At 48.5% G+C, this 19,288-nt stretch overlaps 2 protein-coding genes and 1 pseudogene across 2 annotated transcripts, besides 23 other annotated features; all 3 read right to left on the bottom strand.

The window, feature by feature from the left end:
* Window positions 1-1,585: a sequence feature (heterozygous, non-Esmeraldo-like haplotype).
* Window positions 1,407-1,434: a sequence feature (AT_rich).
* Window positions 1,586-14,907: a sequence feature (areas not merged during assembly with more than two copies in the genome that could not be assigned to a particular haplotype).
* Window positions 1,969-1,998: a microsatellite.
* Window positions 2,071-2,223: a sequence feature (A-rich).
* Tc00.1047053506717.240 (hypothetical protein, conserved) lies at window positions 2,223-3,071 on the bottom strand (the record flags this gene model as incomplete). The annotated part of the gene is made up of 1 exon (XM_813872.1): window positions 2,223-3,071. The coding sequence occupies one exon, from the start codon at window positions 3,069-3,071 to the stop codon at window positions 2,223-2,225; it is 849 nt and encodes a 282-aa protein (XP_818965.1).
* Window positions 3,291-3,314: a microsatellite.
* Window positions 3,373-3,393: a sequence feature (AT_rich).
* On the bottom strand, window positions 3,587-5,544 carry Tc00.1047053506717.219 (annotated as a pseudogene).
* Window positions 6,433-6,456: a sequence feature (AT_rich).
* Tc00.1047053506717.200 (hypothetical protein, conserved) lies at window positions 6,588-7,322 on the bottom strand (the record flags this gene model as incomplete). The annotated part of the gene is made up of 1 exon (XM_813871.1): window positions 6,588-7,322. The coding sequence occupies one exon, from the start codon at window positions 7,320-7,322 to the stop codon at window positions 6,588-6,590; it is 735 nt and encodes a 244-aa protein (XP_818964.1).
* Window positions 7,755-7,794: a microsatellite.
* Window positions 7,859-7,896: a microsatellite.
* Window positions 7,939-8,003: a sequence feature (A-rich).
* Window positions 8,075-8,099: a microsatellite.
* Window positions 8,250-8,275: a microsatellite.
* Window positions 8,840-8,878: a microsatellite.
* Window positions 8,931-8,965: a microsatellite.
* Window positions 9,505-14,702: a mobile genetic element.
* Window positions 14,908-15,950: a sequence feature (haploid, Esmeraldo-like haplotype).
* Window positions 15,951-15,979: a sequence feature (heterozygous, Esmeraldo-like haplotype).
* Window positions 15,980-16,661: a sequence feature (areas merged during assembly that could not be assigned to a particular haplotype. This can correspond to areas where the two haplotypes were merged or to regions with more than two copies in the genome that were merged during assembly.).
* Window positions 16,411-16,586: a mobile genetic element.
* Window positions 16,411-19,288: part of a mobile genetic element that runs on past the window's edge.
* Window positions 16,662-16,859: a sequence feature (heterozygous, non-Esmeraldo-like haplotype).
* Window positions 16,860-19,288: part of a sequence feature (areas not merged during assembly with more than two copies in the genome that could not be assigned to a particular haplotype) that runs on past the window's edge.

Below are 19,288 nucleotides of genomic sequence, written 5' to 3'. Positions count from 1 at the left end.
GTCCTCTACTACTGTTCTGCAAAAAATATAGAAAATATTGTCCTCTATTACTGTTCTGCAAAACAAATAGAAAATATTGTCCTCTACTACTGTTCTGCAAAAAAATATAGAAAATATTGTCCTCTATTACTGTTCTGCAAAAACAAATAGAAAATATTGTCCTCTATTACTGTTCTGCAAAACAAATAGAAAATATTGTCCTCTGTTACTGTTCTGCAAAAACAAATAGAAAATATTGTCCTCTATTACTGTTCTGCAAAAAAATATAGAAAATATTGTCCTCTACTACTGTTCTGCAAAAAAATATAGAAAATATTGTCCTCTGTTACTGTTCTGCAAAACAAATAGAAAATATTGTCCTCTACTACTGTTCTGCAAAAAAATATAGAAAATATTGTCCTCTGTTACTGTTCTGCAAAACAAATAGAAAATATTGTCCTCTACTACTGTTCTGCAAAAAAATATAGAAAATATTGTCCTCTACTACTGTTCTGCAAAAAAAAAGAAAATATTGTCCTCTGTTACTGTTCTGCAAAACAAATAGAAAATATTGTCCTCTATTACTGTTCTGCAAAAAAATATAGAAAATATTGTCCTCTACTACTGTTCTGCAAAAAAAAAGAAAATATTGTCCTCTGTTACTGTTCTGCAAAAAAATATAGAAAATATTGTCCTCTATTACTGTTCTGCAAAACAAATAGAAAATATTGTCCTCTACTACTGTTCTGCAAAAAAATATAGAAAATATTGTCCTCTGTTACTGTTCTGCAAAACAAATAGAAAATATTGTCCTCTACTACTGTTCTGCAAAAAAATATAGAAAATATTGTCCTCTGTTACTGTTCTGCAAAACAAATAGAAAATATTGTCCTCTACTACTGTTCTGCAAAAAAATATAGAAAATATTGTCCTCTACTACTGTTCTGCAAAAAAAAAAAAGAAAATATTGTCCTCTGTTACTGTTCTGCAAAAAAATATAGAAAATATTGTCCTCTGTTACTGTTCTGCAAAACAAATAGAAAATATTGTCCTCTGTTACTGTTCTGCAAAAAATATAGAAAATATTGTCCTCTACTACTGTTCTGCAAAAAAATATAGAAAATATTGTCCTCTATTACTGTTCTGCAAAAACAAATAGAAAATATTGTCCTCTATTACTGTTCTGCAAAAACAAATAGAAAATATTGTCCTCTATTACTGTTCTGCAAAAACAAATAGAAAATATTGTCCTCTATTACTGTTCTGCAAAAACAAATAGAAAATATTGTCCTCTATTACTGTTCTGCAAAAAAATATAGAAAATATTGTCCTCTATTACTGTTCTGCAAAAACAAATAGAAAATATTGTCCTCTACTACTGTCCTGCAAAAACAAATAGAAAATATTGTCCTCTATTACTGTTCCACAAAAAAAAAATTAAATAAATAAATAAATGCACACAAACAAAATATTGTACGGCATCCACGCGTATGCCACAGCCGAACAAAACATAACGTAAGGGTGGTGGTATGCCGCCGTGATTACCAGCACATGAAGGGTCCCTCCCCCACTCCACACCTTAATCTTCTGTTTTTTCTTAACACGTTTAACCCCTTCCCCGCAGGACGTTCCCTATTGCTTCTACCATCCTAAGCGGCAGCCCAATCAGGAGAAACACACACACACAAACAAACACATACAAAAAAAAATCCCTCACGGTTACCCTGAAATTCGCAGAAAAATTTGCCTCTAATTATACGGGTATCATATTGGCCAATGTGGAACTAGTGAAGATATAAATATTCATCAAACTTTTTCTTTTCTTTTTTAGAAATGATCAAGCAGCTTCAAATCATGTTTTATATGGATATAGTTGTCCTTATTCAAAATTAAATAGTAGGAAAAAAAAAGAAAGGGAAAGCCGCGTTGCACCATTGTCACGGTGATTTTGCCTTTCCCTTTCTTCTAGATATGTATATATTTCAATACTTTGTTGTTTTTTGTTTTGTTTTGTTTTGTGTTAAGTTCTTGTTGCCTTGCCTTATTGTGCTCTGTGCGCGTGTATGCCGTCATTTTTATTTATTTATTTATTTTTTGTTTTTGTTACTGCCTGTTGATTTTCGTGTGTTTGTGTTGTTGTTTTTCTTTCTGTTTCTCGCTTTTAGTTTCTTTTGTTTGTTTGTTTCGTTGATGCTTTTTTTTTGTTTGTTTTTGTTTTTTTTGTTTTGTTTTGTTTTTGTTTTTTAGGCAATCAGCATCTCCATGGAAGCATTTTTGTTTTGAGTGAAATCGGTGTTATTCCGTAGGGGTTCTTCCGGCAATAGCAAGGGCGGTAAAAATAGAAGGTTTACACTGAGCCTCTTGGAGAGCCTTTCAAGCTCCGCGAGAGTGGCCTCTTGTGCAAGCCGGCGGTCATCCATAACGTACGACGAGTACGTGAAGGACGCAAGGCCAATCACCACAAAGTGTTGAAGCGTGCCATCCTCCGTAGGAATCCGAACGGCATAGCGACGGAAGGGAATGGACATGGCTCCGACAAACCACACACCGAGAGCAGATACATTTTCCAAGGCTCCTCGGCAGCGGAATGCAAGCTGGGCTTCTTCTTCTTCCTGGATCTCACCGAAACCATTATCGTTAAGGTGCTCTTTTAGCTGCAGAAGAAGCATCCGCCAGGTGTGACGCACGGAGTGAATAACAATTGGGTGATGGTTCATCATTTTGGCATGTTGAAGGCTCTTCTGAGCGGCAAGATGCATGAGGCATTTTACTCCTATAACTTTCTCTCTGGCGCTCATTGCGTTCTTCCTCTCGCTCGCCTCTACAATTTCACGAAAACGGGCTTGTTGGTGCTGGCGAACGGCGTCACGTTGCACATCCATGTCGGTTCGCTGCTGCGGGATGTATTTGTCTAAGAAGGCCCTTGCAGTCGCAGCGTCAGGATGCTTTGAGGCATGCGAAACACAAAAGGTATTTCTACACCTCGGCAATGTGTTTAGGAGTGGTGCTTCCACAAGCCGTTTTGCCGCAAAGGCGTTGCTTGTGCGAGCATACTCCACAGCCGCTGTCGGAGCCTCCAGGACGCAATCCATTACAAAAGTAATAATAAAAAACAGAAAAAAAATTTTGTTTTCACCCCCTTAAACCAAATACGCTTTCGGCGCACCTAACTTTTATCTTCAACTGACCACCAGCGGGAGGCACAAGAAAAAAAAAAAAGAATCGGAAAAAATGATGCAGGAGACAAAGTTTGTAAATTGTCATAGAGGGGAAAAAAAAAAACTCACACACAACCAATTAGACAAATGTGCATATATATATATATATATATATATTCAGCAGAAGGAGGCCTCCTCTATTACACTTTCTCCCTCAAACCATTCCAAGGGAAACAATTTTTTTTAATTTATTTTACGGGGAAAATTATTCTTTTACTCCATTTACTCTGTTCCTATTGGCGTCTTTTCTTCCTCTTTCCCGTACGCTTCTTTCTAACACAGAAAATTGTCATCAAAGTCAATATGTCACTAAACATATACCCATTTTTGCCTTCACATATACTCCATAATAAATAGAGACACACGGGGGGGTGGGGAGAAGAGCACCGCTATTATTCCCATTCTGTCGTTCCAGGTGGTTTCGCTGTAAGATCATACATGACACGGGATAAAAAATCCAGCTGCTGCAAAGAATTCACCATTTCCTCCAAGGCGGCCAGTGGCATCAGTGGTGTCCCGGGAAGCGCCGGAACGCCCGTCATGAAGTCGTTTGTAACAAACGTGCGTACCACAACGCTGTATTGACCTTTTTCCTCAAACCCAAGAGGTATGAGAACCACAGGAACTTGGCTCAGCCGACGCACAAGGTCGTGTTTGAGTAACGTGGAGTTCACAATGTCGTCTGCAATACGTAATCTGTCGAGAGTAGTGGGATTCAGTGTCGTCTTCGTGACACTATGCGGAGAATCCTCCCTTTTCGGTCCAAACATAAACACCACGCGGTTCACATGCTGCGCAACCTTTGGGATAGCAAGTGCCAAACGACTGAGTGCCTTCCACTCCGCTTCCACCGGAAATCGACCGGTAGAAATAGCCACAGCATAGGCGTACGTTCTGCCATCACCCTGCACACCAACAGTGCGCACTGGCAGAACGCAAGAAGCCGGTTGAAGATCCCTCAGGGCCTCGCCAAGTGGCCTTGCCAGCTCAATACTTGTGTCTCCCCTGCAGAGTGCCTTCACAATTTCATTTGTTGACTGATAAAATTCGTCTTTGTGCGGGGTGCCGTTGCTGCATAGGACGCGGATGGCCAAACCAGGCCCAGGGAAAGGCTGCTGCTGCACCAAATTCGGTGGAATGCCAAGCCGCACACCCAACTCCCGTACCTCATCCTTGTGATAGTCGCAAAGGGGCTCTATAATTCGTCCAGCATCACGCAACTGACGAACAAGAGCGGTATCGTTATGATGTGTTTTAATGGCATCCGCTGTAAGACTGGCGTACGATTAACCGGACTCGATGAGGTCGGGGCGTAGCGTGCCTTGGGCAAGCAACAGATTATTCACATCCAATTGAAGATCTCGAATAACGGTATCGCACACAGACATAAATGTATTGCCAATTATCACACGTTTTTCCTCAGGATCTGTCACCTCACAGAGTTTCCCCGTTCTATACGGCGCGCATTTGCGCCTGGCGGGCATTTCAGTCGTCGCTTCTGCAAATTGCGCACGGGCATCCACGACAACCACAGACACCCCGGCCTCCCTCAAAGCGGCCACAACTTCTTCAGTCTCTCTGAGACGCATAAACCCGTGATCAATGTGTACACACACCACCCGCTCAGGTCCGAGAGCCTTCAGCAGCAGCACCGCACACACAGTGCTGTCAATTCCACCAGATGCTAGGCACAATACCTTTTGTCCTTGAGCAGTGCGTTTACGAATCATGCGAAGTGCAACCATCTCCCGGTCCTCCATGGTGAAGTTAAAGTGGAAACCACAGAGAGTCAGAAAATTCTTGAATATTTGCATCCCATGCTCTGTCAGCTCCACTTCTGGACGAAATTGCACACCAAACAAAGGAAGTTGCTGATGCTAAACTGCAGCGACGATATTTGCACTGCTGCGTGCTACGACCTTCAGCTGCGGTCCAGAGTCCGTGATCGAGTCACCATGCGTCAGTAGAACTTTTTCTCCTGAACCCAGTCCTTTAAAGAGTGGAGACGATAAATCCATCCATATTTCGTCCTGCCCGTCCTCTCGCACGGCTGCTCGGCCAACGGTTCCCCCGAAAGTCCGTGCCAGAAGCTGCATCCCATAACATATGCCAAGCAGAGGCTTAACCACCTCAAAGAGATCAGCGTTGAATTTTGGAGCATCGTCGTCGTATATGGAGCTTGGGCCGCCGCTTATGATGATGCCTTTTATGGCATGGTCGCCGCGAAGAACTTCGGTTGGGGTGCTAAGCGGCATAACACGCGATTCCACATTCAGTTCGCGAATTTTACTGTCAATCACTTTGCCGTATTGAGAGCCGGCGTCAAGAATGACTACGTACTCCCGCACGCTCCCTGGGCTGTCCATTTCTTTGGTGCGCGCAACAACAGCAACACAACTCGTCCTTCCCTTCTCCCTCTTTCCAAGCACCAAAAAAAAAAAAAAAAGACATCCAAATGACAGAAAAAAAAAGAAACTCCAAACAAATTCACGCCTCTATTGACACACTCGTGCGTGTGCAATGACAAACCCCGACAACAGTGCGGCAGTGTACTGGGCTCCTTTCAATCAACAGCATGCTTTACAAAAACACGAAGATGTTTACCGCCAAACTCCATGCCATTCATGTTTCCTGCCGCGGCCAAGGCGTCTTCCGCCTCCTCAAACTGCACATCTGCCGTACACTCCTTCCCCTCCTCGTTCCCTGTGCCGGAACACCGGGGCTCAAAGGATGCGACGTCACCAAAGGAGGAGCAAAGACGCAGAAGTGACTGTGCGTCAAAGTGAGAAGGAAGGCAACGAATACGTATTTGACTTGACATCAAACACTACCAAAAAAAATAAGCGAAGAATACTCACGCACCGAACACCTATGCCAAACACGCAAAGCTTCCACCGTCTCGAAGACCCAGAAAAGCAAGAAGAGAAAAAAACACCACAGAAAGGAGAAAAAGAAGCAAAATAATCAAGAAGATAAAAGAACAACAAGGCGTCATACATCATCCAATGAGCATCAGCCGTGGTGCCCCGTGACAGAACCCGACAACAAAAACGACGGCAACACACATTAAAAAAAAAGGAAATTGGCAGTAAGGAAATCCGTAGGGTTTTAAACCCGAAGAGCCAGAACGCTCGCACACACGCAGGGAAAAACCTTCTCTCCACCAAATACAACAACTACAACCTATGCAAACAATAAATAAAAAAAACTCCTTTTTTTTATTTTTAGTAGGATCTAATATTATATATATATATATAATGCAGAATAGAGAGTGTGAAAAGGGGAAACCTCCAAACAACTGAGTAGCACCCAGCCACTTCTCTTGCTCTTGTGTGAAAACAAATCATATATATATATAGGTCTGAAAGTGCAGGAGAACAGTGACTGTCTCTAACAGGAGATGAGGGCACGAAGTGCGTCCAATTCTTTCAGGGAATTGTCAAAGTGCATCGAATCCGCCTCCCTGATAGCCTCCGCCCATACTCCCTTGTTCTTTTCAGAAGCGTTGGCCTCTTCACTCAGCCACCTGCGTGCGTCATTTTTTTCCCTCCATCCACGCACTGCCGCCTCTAGCGCCCATGACTTCTTTTCGGCTTCTACAGACGCCACAACCTCCGAAATTTTACTTCGCACCTGCCTTGTTTTTTGCTGATGATCCACAAGTTCCTGTTGTTCCGCGTCCTCCAGCTTGCGAATGGCGGAAATTAGTTGCTGTTTACTCTCGTCCCGAACCTCGCGAAAGTCGCGCAGTCTCTCCTTTGCATCCTTGTCCTTCTCCTCTAGCTCTTGCAATCGCGTATTGGCCGCCTGCCTGCGCTTATCCAAAACGCACCAGTACTCCTCATTGCGCAGTCGCCGCTCATCCACCCTCGACTGCAGATCGGCTGTTTCCTTCTCAATCCGCAGAACTTCTTCCTTCTTGTCGGACACCTGGGCCCAGACAAGGGAGATTGTGTTCTGAATGTTGGCCTTCTCAAGGTCCCAGTCCTGGACAGTCTTGGCATGCTGTCCCTCAAGCTCCTGCAATCCCGCGCGTGTCTTTTCAAGCTCCGCATTCTTTTCCTTCAGTTCGTTGCTGAGCGCGCGCCATTTCTGAATGAGCTCCTTCACTTGTGAACCCTCCATCGGGAGAAGCGTGCGGCAGGCCCGTCTCGCCGCGTGTGTGTTTCGCGCAAATCTCTCCAGTAGGTACAAAAAAAAGGTGGGTGAAAAAAAAGAGAAAAAACAATAATTTGACTGGAAGTCGTGACGTAGCGTCCGGCGGCGTCCCAGAAGATGCAGAAGGCAAGCGATATGCCATGGTATCCCTCTCAGTTTGCAATCAATAATAAAAAAAGGGACACCTCTCCAAATGCAAGGAATGCTGTATGTGCGTTTCCTCCTCCCTTCCTTCTATCCCCTCCCAAAAAGAGTGATAGCTGTGCCCATAGAAGTCAATGCAATAACACGTATTTGTGGTGGGCATTGTTAACTTGAAAAAAAATAAAGGATTTACTGAGAGCAATATGACAAAAAAAAAAGGTGTCCAATACATACAAGACCGTTTAATTCTGAGCCTTTTTGTTTTTGTTTTTGTTTTTTTGTTGTTGTTGTTTTTACTTAATTTGATCTTGTCTTCGCCACCGTGAGGTCATTTGTAGAGAAAGCATTACCCTTCCTTAATATATATATATATATATGTATATGTATGTATGTATATTTAGTATTTGCTCCTTGACCCCCCGCCATCTGTAGTCACCGCTTCATCTCTCATCCATTTTTTTCCTTTCATTTCCTTGTTTTTCTTTTTTCTTTTTTTCATCTTTTGGCCATTCTCCTTTCATTCATTGACAAACTATGTAAAGCCGTTGTTACTGCCTTCTTCCCGTCATGTTCCTCACACACACACACACACACACACACCACTCTGATCATCAAAACACGTCATCCGTACATGACCGTGTGAGTCATGAACACGTTCAAAGTGGCAAGTAGGAAACAATGCTTTTTCTTCAACCCATATTTGCTCTTGTTTCTCTGAGGCGGGGCCCTCCCTCGCATTTTTACTTGTGCTTCTTTTCTTTTCTTTTTTTTTCTTTGTTCTCCCTATTCCATCGTGAATGGCCTCCACCACAAATCCCACATCTGATTTATCACACGCCCCGCCCCGTTTGTTTGCATTTCGCTAAACTCCAACAGCGCCTGTGTGCCTAAGGCAACCATGGGAGGCGATCCAGTGAAGTGTGTGTCCGGAATTAGCCGCAACTCCTCCCCCACCCGCAAAAAAAAAGGAAAATGGCAGCCGATGGAAAACAACACACGATACGGGCACATTGCATATTACACCTCCGAAAGGGCTCATAGCGGCTCGTAGGCCAATCCAAAAAAACAAATTCGCTACACGTCTTTTTTTTTTATTGTCCCCGTGACCGTTGGGAAATCACAAAGCGGCAGTCATTTATTATCCCAAGCAAGCAAGCAAAAAAAACTAAAACAGGGCCTCTCAACCCCGCACCCCTCGGCGCAGAAAGTAACGGCGGTTTTTGGGTGGTGGACTCCTGAGGAGAAAAAGTACCGCACTCGCCGCACACCGACGCAATGTATTTTTGCGGACAAAAATCAGGTAATCAACAAACAACACAAAAAAAACAAGTTATTTAACAAAAAACAAAGACAACAACAACAACAACACAAACAAAACACGCTATCATCTGCCTTCGCTCCTTCTGGGCACAAAATCATTGTAGAAGCCTAAATAATAATAATAATAATAATAATAATAATAATAACCATTGCGCAGCCAAAGACACAGAAACCATAAGCAAAACAGTGACCACCTACATGGCCTCCATTTCCACACCAACACCCACTCCTACACTCTATCCGAAAAAAGTAAAAAATAATTAAACCCCCATACCCAAAGTAAAAACGTACCCTACCCGCCAAAGAAATAAAAGCAAAAACGTAAATGAAGATCCTCACCAACCCGGGCGGGAGGGGACAATGAAAAAACATTCATCCTGTACCCTCTTGGGCGTCATATTCCACAAGTATAGAAGAAGCCCCTCTTGTATCCCTTGGCTTTGGTACGGCGACTGTGCTTGTATAACAAAAACTGCTCTCCGCATTAGGTCAATTTCATTGCCCCTACCGTACCGTTGATTACCTCTGCATTGTTTGCGTTCCGTGGATGTTTTCCTGCTGCTTTCTGTGGTGGCGAGTTTCCTTATGTGTGGGTTTCTGTTTCTGTATTTTTCCTTGTCCTCTGTGTGTTTATTGCCTCTCAGCTACCCGAGGAGTTGCCCGGGTACTCGCCTACCCGGGGCGTTTACCCCGGCCCCACGCGGCCGCATGCTGCGTTGAACACGTGCACGTTTCCACGCAGCATGGCCGCCAGGGTGTCCGCCACTATCATATCGTACGCATTCGTGATGGTGAGTCGGTGGTCCTGATTGCCCAGGATCCGCCGCAGCCACCGCCGACTTGCCGGGTGGATTGCCCCGTTGGTCAGCATGACAAATGGCTCAAAGTCCAGCCCGTTGGCCAGTGCCCAGTGACGGTACTTTTGTCGTTTTTGTGTGAGGCAGTCCCGTGCGGTGCGTAGTGGGTCTGCCTCGTCCATGGACTCCTTTGACACATATGCCGTCACCCTCCCGGCGTATGTGACGGTCACGTCGGTGATTACGTACGTGTCGAGTCCCACGATGAGGATGTCCGGTTGCTGCCGGCTTGCCTCCGTAAGGCGCGGTTCCATGCCGCATTGGAATCCGCATAGTCGCAACCCATTTGCAAACGTCATGTTGATCATGTCGTGGCGTGTGGTCCGCGGGTTTTGTTGGAGTCGCGTGCATGTGTGCACGTGCTCATTGGATGCGTCTGCCCCGCATATGCACTTCTGTCCCTCCGGCAGCACGCGCACCAGTAGTCGTTCCCGTATGTAGGTGGAAAAACCTCTGTCGTCCGCATGCACCTGCGGGTCCGTGAGGGGTCTGCCTGCTCCTGCCGCCGTGTTGGACACGAACACCTTGCGATCAGGACCCTGCAGGGCTTCGTAAAGGTCGCTTTGGTGCTTTGCATCCAACTTGTCGGTCAGGGCGCGTTGCTTCCCCTTCTCTCCAAGACACGCGTAGGCAAATTCCGCAATCTCCTTTTGCCGTCGGAGACCGCACCCTCCGCGGCGCACCGGGAGGGCCGCAATGTCGCGTGTGCGCTTTGTAACGGGTCCGTCCATGCTGACGCCCAGTACGCCTGTGACGCGGTCGTCAAACCACTCCGCCGCTGCTCTCGTGTGTACTGGGGCATGCGTCCGTAGGAGAAACGTCACGCGTGGCAGCGCCGACACGGACAGGAGCCGCCACTGCGTGTGTTTCGCAAATGGGAGCTCCACAATTGCTCGGAACAGGCGGTCTGTCTCCTCCGCCTTGCGTTGCACAAACTGCGTAATCAGCTCGCTTTCTGTGTCGTTTGCTATCCCCGCACCGAGCACGCGGGCAAACGGCCGGATGTACTCCGCGGGCATGTCCACTGGTCCGTCTGTATGGAGGACCTCCGTCTTGTCCTCGTTCGTCTCAATGCCCAGGGCACGCATCGCTCTGGATGTCGCCTCGCATACCTGCCCAAGCATGCCCGGTGGTGCCGCCGCAGTAACGTCGTCCAGGTACGCCGTGAAGCTGGCGTTGGGGAAGCTGCTTTCCAGTTGGCGAAGGGTGGCGATGGTGCCGATGGAAAAAAGCACCGGTCCCAGCACCATGCCTTGTCGCACTCCCCGCGTCGACGTCCACGAGTGGACCAATTGTCCCTTTTCGTAGAAGCCCACCAGCCCTTCCGTGCCCAGCAGGAGTCGTGTGACCTGCCAGAGTGGGCTCCATGTGGTGTTACCATAGACGGCGGATAGGATGGCCGTGCGACTGATGGCGTTGTACGCATTCCGGCCGTCCAACATGGCCACGCCGCCCTTGATGTGGAAGTCCTGCCAAACCTTCTCAATCGCCAATTCTGTGCTGTTGCCGACCCCGTATTGCAGGTTCTTAAAGCAGGTTTTGAGGGCTGGCATGACAGCGTCCACCGCCGTGAGTGATATAGCCTTTGCCCACACGCACTCGGCGCCGATCGGGCGGAACTTCTTGTTTGGCTTCCGCAGCACCGTGAGGTTGGTTGCCCTGAGGCGGTGTGCCACCTCCGGGGCCACGTTTCCGTTGGCCATGTCCGTCAAAATGGCGGTGATCTCCATGAGGAGCGCCTTGTCCTTCGTGAGGGGGTACACCAGCTCCCGTGTCCAGCCGTCAAGACCCGGTGCTGCGCCTCGCATTAGGCGGCTCTCAATCATCTTGGCCACGTCCTTGCTGTCGAACGTGACCAGGGGTGCACTGACGGCGGGCTCTGGATACACAGTTGTGGGTAGAGGTCGTCTAGGCTTTGTACCAGCTCGGGGGAGAAAGCCACCGGCTCCGCCTCCGCCGCCGTGAGGAGCGCTGCTGCGCGTCCCGTTGCCTGCAGTGTGCACAGTGTCTCTGCGCGTCTCGCCTTGTATATGTCGGACGCGGTAAGTATTTGCTCTGTCTGGTGGGCCGTCGGGTCCTGTTGCTTTTTCTCATCGCCGACCGAACCCTCCCCGTCTTTCGTGGTCTCCATAACACTCGGCACGACTCCTACTGTCGTGTTGTTGAAATGGTCGATTGGAGGATTGGTTTTATGCTGCTTGTGGTGGTTGGTGCGGGTGGATTAGCGACTGCGCTGTTTCTCCGGCAGTCTTAAGTGGTGTTGCACCAGGTCCATGATGGCCACTTGTTTGTAGCCTCATTTGTCCGGCGCCGAGGCGTTGTATCCCAGCATGACTGTGCGGCTTACATCCACTCAGTTGGACCACTCGCGCTTGTGGAGGTAACGTCTCGTGGGCACTCTTTCCTGCAGCCACGGGTCTTGCAGCGGGTCTGTGGCTGGTGTCGTCGGCCATTCCACGGAGGGTGCCCGTTCCAGACACGCCGCCGTCTTGGTAAAGTGGGATCCGGTAACCGACGCCCGGTACTCCTCCCGCTGTGTCGCCATGTTTTCCTTACAACATGTGTATTGGCCACAGCGTGGTCAATGTGCTGCCCGTGCTCGCAGGCTGGCCGAGCAAACTTCCCCGCACGCGTCACACCAAACCAGTCCTTGTGAGATGAGCGCTTCATTGGTAATGTCCATCCGTTCCTGCTTACGGTGGACCGCATGGATATGCGATCGTAGGTGTTCCCCACGGCGCGGTCCCGAGAACTTGTGGTGGCACCCACCTGCCAGGCACCACACGGGATCAAGCAACGCAGTTGTCTTGTCGTGTGAAAAAGGGTCTCCGCCGTCTTCCTGACCTGTAGTGTCTCTCGGTGTTAATGATTCCCCCTCTTCGCCTTCCACGCCTTCCTCCTCCATCTCCTCTTTTTCTGAGGAAGGAGATGATTGTTGGTGCGGTGGCGTCTCGTTCTTATTATTGTGGGGTTTCTCTTGGAGTTGTGTCCGCCTCATTGTGATTTCTTCTTTCTCCCCATTTAGGAATCGGCCTTGTGGTGCCTGCTGGTTTGGTTGAGACGATGTTGGGGGAACTGACGGTTTTAAGAGTCCCTCCTCGTCCTCTTCGCAGACAATCCCCCCGCCTTTGTTGCCTTCTCCCTCGGATTCCTCCTCCTGTTCCTCCCCCCGCCTGCCTCGCTTTCGTGGGGCGATAGGCGTTAGGAATGGATCCTGTGTGATCGTCTGGGTGGAAGGTGACGACGAGGCTGGCGGACTGGAATGAGTTGCACTGCCTGGCGGTTGCCCATATCCATTCTTACCAAACCCGTCCACCATACTGGAGTCGTCTGGGGCCTCTTCCCATTTTTGTGATTGGGGGAGGCGTGAGCCCTTGGGCGCAGAGGCTAGCGTGCGGCCGTCCTGCTCCCTGTGACGCGCGTGCGATTCTTGCTCATCGTCCTCCTCATCTTCTTCCGGTCCCATCTCCGGCATGAAGCGCCGGTAGAGGCAGAGGATTACCTTGTGGGTGTTGATGGGCTTCCGCTGCACCCTTTGGACCATACCATCGATCATGACCCACTCCGTGTCCTTATGTAAAGCGCTTGGTATGTAGGCGGCGACATGGTTGGGGGTGTTGGTGGCCACTAGTCCCACCAGTCCATATTCCGCCGTGCCGTTTTGATGCGGTAGGAGGATCACAAATGGGATCTCCTCCACCCCCATCGCTTGCTTGTCCCAGTGGCCGAACTCCAGTGCCACCGCATCGTCGAATTTCCGTGATTTGGTGGCTGTCATTGCCCACTTCGGATGATGGCGTGCAAGCTGCTCGCCGGTGCACACGTGTTCCTCCAAAATCCACGTGGACCGGTACTGTTGCATCAGTAACGTTTGCGTAAGATGTATTGGTGCCCTCTTTCTCGGCTGCAAGGTGATGACGGCGGGTTCTTCCTGCCGTGTTTCCGAGTGGGACGGACACGCATCCTCCATTAGTAGGGCCCACCCGCATAATTCGCATTGGGTGCCGGCCACCGCCGTTGTTGAAAACATACGCCGTAACTTCGAATCGTTTTTGATGAGTAGCTCCAAAGCCGATACCGGTGCCAGCGGTAGGTGCACTTCCATTGCCCGTATGATCCGTTCCGTATTCTCTCTGCATGGCACCGTGTAGGTACTTCGTACTTCCTGCGAAAACTGGCTCTCGTCCTCGTAATGAGACAATACCGCCAGCACTGCATTGAGCGAGCAGGATTTCTCGACTGGGAAGGTGCAGTGCCCGTTTAGATGTAGCCGGTACGGGTAGCACCTGTCGTATGTTTGGTGAGCCTGGCGACAGTGGTAAAACACGTCGTGCTCCCCAGGTCGGTTAAACGAGCACAGTGGGCAGTGGTAATTTTGTGCTCCACTTTGGTACAAGGCCGTCCACCATGGCACTAGAGTCTTAGTGCCTCCTATGTACCGTTGGTGCTTTTCCTGGTAGGCCTGCAGCTCGAGCTCCGCTAGCGCTGCTATGGCAGCATGCGGGTTTTTTGGTCTGGTTAGTTGTCCCCGAAAACCTGCGTGTGGCAACCCCTGCGCGACCTCCCTTCTTCCCGGGAGGGATGGGGTTGCGGTGTTTGTCTGTGGTCCCCGCTGTTCTTGTGGGGCCCCTCGTCGGACCCCCTGGGTCCCCGGACGGTCCTCCTGTTGTGTCCTTCGCGACGCCTGTGCCGGCGTGTTATTTCTTTCCAAGCTGGATTGTGATCTGTACCGTCTGGGCTGTTGGTCTCTGTACTGCCAGGAACGGTTTCCTCCTTGAATCATTTGCGGCCCTCCCTGGGGTTGTTGAGTTCGCCACAGTAACTCTGTGTCTCTTCTGTTCGGCCGCCAACTCCTTGACCGCCAGCTGCGATTCCCATTGTTATCCGTGTATCTCCCATTAGTAGGGGACGTGAGCAGTTTGATAGCCTCTGTCGTTGCCGCAGTAATGATCTCCTGAAGCTGAGATGGATCCACGCTGTCTCGGTGGATAAACGGAAGTCTTGACGCAGCCGCTGACCGTGTCATATACCGTGGTGGTTGTTGCCGCCTCCCACCTGTCGTCCAGTCATTGTCCGTCCTCCCGTTGCGAAAGTCAAAAGGCATTGGCATTCCTCGCTTGGAGTAGGCCATAATACTTACCAGAGTAAAGATGTATCTGCCGAGTCCTGGTTTGCCAGGCCGTGATAGTTAGTATCCTGGATATAGTAATTGTCCGTGCAACAACGTTTATCGAGCAACGTCAATCGATCGAACCCAAAGACTCTTTACCCGCCAACCAACACGCTGTCAACTACCGTTTTCTACCAAATGACGCGGTCGTCAATTCTTTTCTTTATCGCTTCCTCGCTTCTTCGCTGATTATTAACAACGATCTCCAACAACCAATAATCGTCAATATCCTTTCTGTTCTCTCTGTTTCCCAATAATTAATAATATTCTTATCAACACTCTAGAAACCTGGTCACAGATAGACCCTCAAAGATTTTTATTTTTCCAGAAGGGGTACTTTTCCGGTTACTCACTCGATCTGAAATTTTGTACAAAATAATATCGATCTCCAAAAACCAATGAGTATCGATGCCCTCTCTGTCCAATATCTTTTAATATCCACAATGATATTTTCTTTCCTTAAAAATACGAGAAACCTGGTCACAGATAGACCCTCAAAATTTTTTATTTTTCCGAAACAGGTATTTACCTCAACCTCTTCGATTGTTTATTGGTTAACAACAACGATCTCCGACAACCAATACTCGTCAATACCTATTTCTTCTTTTTGTTGTGAACTACGAAAAGTGAGTAGTTCTTTTACCTAAAATTTATTATAAGAGTATTCGAAGAGCACTACAAAGTATTAATTTTTCTACTAAATTGATCCGTTTTACAGCTATGAGTATCTCTTTGTGCCTAATGAACTGTATGTTAGTTCTGCTAATTTTGCTTCTGTTGATTTTGTTTTTCCTTTTTCTTTTTTTACTTATTTACAAATAGTTTTATTATCAAAAACCATGCACGTAACGCCGATCTCAGCTGAGTAAAAGGAGCTCTTGTATCCTTTTGTATTACGTATTTAGAGTCCGACCACAAAAATTGTTATCAAGTAGGGTTTGAAACAGAGTCAAAAAACAGTAAAGAAAATACAATATTTTTTCGCAGATCTTTTGAAAACTATGACAAAGACAAAAAGCCTTTTACCAAGTAGGGTTTGAACTCGCGTCAAAATAACGGCACTCAAGGAACAGCAAAAAAAAAGACCCTTTCTCGATTTTTTTGAAAAAACGATAGACGAAAATGGGAAAAGTTTATTACGAACAGAGATTCAAACAGAAACCGCACCAACAACCATCGCTAGTTGGAAACGGTTGCGTCCCACAACGGTTTTCAATTTTGATGAGGGGTCCTTCGCGGCACTTGGGACCGTGTACAAAAACCCCCCCCCCCCCTCCCAGGCCACACTGGGGAGGGGTCAGGGTCCGGGATGTCGGCCCCGGGATAGCGCCGTGGACGGCGTCAGGGGGTGGAAAAGACGCACATGGCGAGTGTAGAACGGCAAATGCAGACGAGTGTGTGAGCAAAGCAAAACCGAAGGAAAAAACACAAAAGCACCGGAAAGCACAGGAAGAGGCGCGGAACACGCGGAGAAAAGGGCGAATAAAAGGAGCGAGACGGAGAAAACATGAAACAATAAAGGCAAATAAAAGTATCTATAAAGCATAAAGAAGAGTTTTGTTTTAGGAGCTTGGGAAAAGAATGATCGCGGCAGAGCTGGCTAACTTAATTAATGTATGTTTATCCTGATGAGTGAATGCATTCCTTATGAAACTTTCTGCCGTATGAATTGTTTGGAAAGAAAACTACTTCATGGGGCAGGGGGTTGATGCAGGCCAGATAATATTTGTTTTTTATTTTATATGTTGCAGACACAGCCAGGTAGTTGTAAGAAAATGGCACTGGTTCCATACACAGCCTCCAAGTGGTGTGATATTGGTGCCCGTCTCTGGGAATTGGTACGCCAACATGGCGATACCCAGGTACAGATAAAGTTCATTTATGAAACCCACGTCTCGGAGGAGACGCTGACTGTGGCCGCCTCTACGATAGATTTATGCTTCATCCCTGAATCCACCGCCAAACCGTGGCAGGATGTAACCCTTACAGGACATGTTGCGAATCTCCGGGCGCTTCAGATCCCTAATTTTGAGACCCGGGTGCTCCTGCCCGCTATGGGGGCAGCCCGGAAGTTGGGGGTCCAACAAGGGCTCATCACTGCTGAAAGGGAGCGATTGAACGCTGACCACGCTAACGCCATTGCGGACGTGCAGAATCGGAATGCTCAGCTAAATTGGCAAGTTGAGGAGGCGCATAACAATCTATCGATCCGCGAATCTAACATTGCCGGGGCAAGCAAACAGGTTAGAGAACTACAACAACAGTTGGAAGCGGCCCGCGCCCAATTGCAGGAGCGCAAATTTCACTTGGGAGAGCTCTCAGCTCAACTACAGGACTGCGAGTCGCACCTTACTACACGAGATGCGTACCAAGCCGCGCGGAATGCAAAGACGGCGGGACGAGGCCCCCGCCACTCGGAGAGGTCTGGCAGATGGACCTGTCACGCGTCTAAACACAGCCAAGGATGGCGTTCCTACACAATCGCATCAAACGCATCTCTTGATGGTTGGGGGCATGCCTATAAGTGCGCTCCGACAAAGCCCGACGGGTCAGAGACGGCCGGTTATTCCCCCGACTTCTCGCGACAATGTTGGAAGACCGCATTTTCTACCCTCAATGCCTTTAACTTCTCGCACCTCTCCATTGGAAAACACTTCTGGTCCAGAAGAAGAGAAACGTCGATTCAGTGCATTTGACGTCACTATGTGGCCCTTACGTGTATGGAATAACGGCTCTTCCGGGGTCGTCTTTGACATCCGGAGTGCATACAATTATTGGTAACAGACTGAGGACCAGACTAAACTTTCCTTTGACCCTTTGGTTGATTGGATTAGTGCGTTTGAAGCTGAGCAGGATTTCACGGATACATGCATGAAATTTGGTAAGAAAGTACTGCAGGCATTCCGGATGCAGCTCATGATGGCATCCGATCCCCGGCATCCCGCTCTCAGAATTTATGCCAGACTTCACACAGCCGTTCATGAAAATGACACCTTCGCGAGGGCCACCCAGCCTCTCGTGGGACGGCGAGGGACGCAGCGTCCGGTGCGATGTCAACGGTGTCAAATGTACGGGCACGACGCATCCACGTGCAACGTACGCAGCATGGCCAGAGGAAATTGCTCGCAGCGCAGATGGCCGTCAAAAACGGCAGAGGGGCTGCCCGCCGCTTATGGGAGCGGAAGACGGCAGCCCCATTCATTCCACCGCCTCCCACCAATCCTCACAGGCATCGCACCACACCGCCAATGCTTCATCCGCTATTTTGAATTGCTTGACGCAACCGCTAAGAAGGGCAATGGAGCTTATCCGCCAACGACGCTCGACTGTGGTACGAAGAATTACCGACATCCCCGCTTTGGCCCGGCTACATAAGGAAAGCGGACGAGGTGGCTCGGGTAATGTGGGCACCGTCAACGCGGAAGCAGAGAATGTCCCTAGCTGGGCAATTCAAGACTTTTTGCCGCACGCACGAACAGCCGATCAACAAGGAGAGCTGTGCGGCCTTTTTGATGGCAATCGAAGTGGCGCCATCGACCCAACTGCAGCACGCCAGGATGCTGCGGTCCATGTTGCAAATGAATCGAACCCCGCTGGAAATGGTGATTATGGGGCTACAAAAAATTGCGGCGCGATCGGAGACGAAGCAGGCGCGCCCCTTGACAGAGGAAGGGATGGGTCAATTTATCCACAGCCGGACCGATTGGAAGGAACGCGTTGTCTTTCGACTTGCGTGGATAACGGCGAGTTGTTGGTCCGAGATTGCGGCCTTAACCCCACAACAATTTTACAATGGAGCGTGACGGGACCTTAATTTTTGATGGGCCCGTGGCACCAAAGACGGCGAAAGCGGATCCCCACCGCGCCTTGCGGTTCGTCACGATACGAGGGCAGGGCGCGTTAGACACTATAAAGCTATGCAGGACACTTCAAGAGAAAAAAAAGCTTACGAATCTTACGACTGCTCACGTGGGGCGAGCTCTGGCTCCTTGGAATGCCACGGCGCATTCCATAAAACAGGGTCTGTCGAGGCACGCTGCTCAAATAGTGGAGAAATACAATTTGGATCCACACGTGATCTCACAGTTGGCGAAGCACGTCGACCCGTTTGACCTTTTCCAGAGCACAGTTCGCTAAATGGAGAATTACACCACAATGCTGACCCAGGTATCGTTGCTGGTTGTATTGATGTGAAGGAAGAAAATGCGGAAGGGCAGGAACCCTGGCTGAAAGCGGAGGAGCACATTTTCTTTGGTTTTCATTCTCACTCCGCTACAATTACGAGACTCATGCAAATTTGTGGCCTTGTCGGGCGGTCCCCTTTTTCTCCGTTCTTTTTTACATTAGGCAAAAGCTCACGGAGGACTCGGGTTGATGACGCGCGATTATTGAAGGAAGGGGGAATAATCGAGGACGCTTTGTCTGCAACAACAATCGGATGG

This window comes from Trypanosoma cruzi, genomic scaffold (genome assembly GCF_000209065.1).
Source record: "Trypanosoma cruzi strain CL Brener 1047053516719 genomic scaffold, whole genome shotgun sequence".
NCBI classification, from domain to species: Eukaryota; Euglenozoa; class Kinetoplastea; order Trypanosomatida; family Trypanosomatidae; genus Trypanosoma; species Trypanosoma cruzi.
Note: the sequence above shows the minus strand (reverse complement) of the source record. Positions and strands in the feature narration are given on the sequence as shown.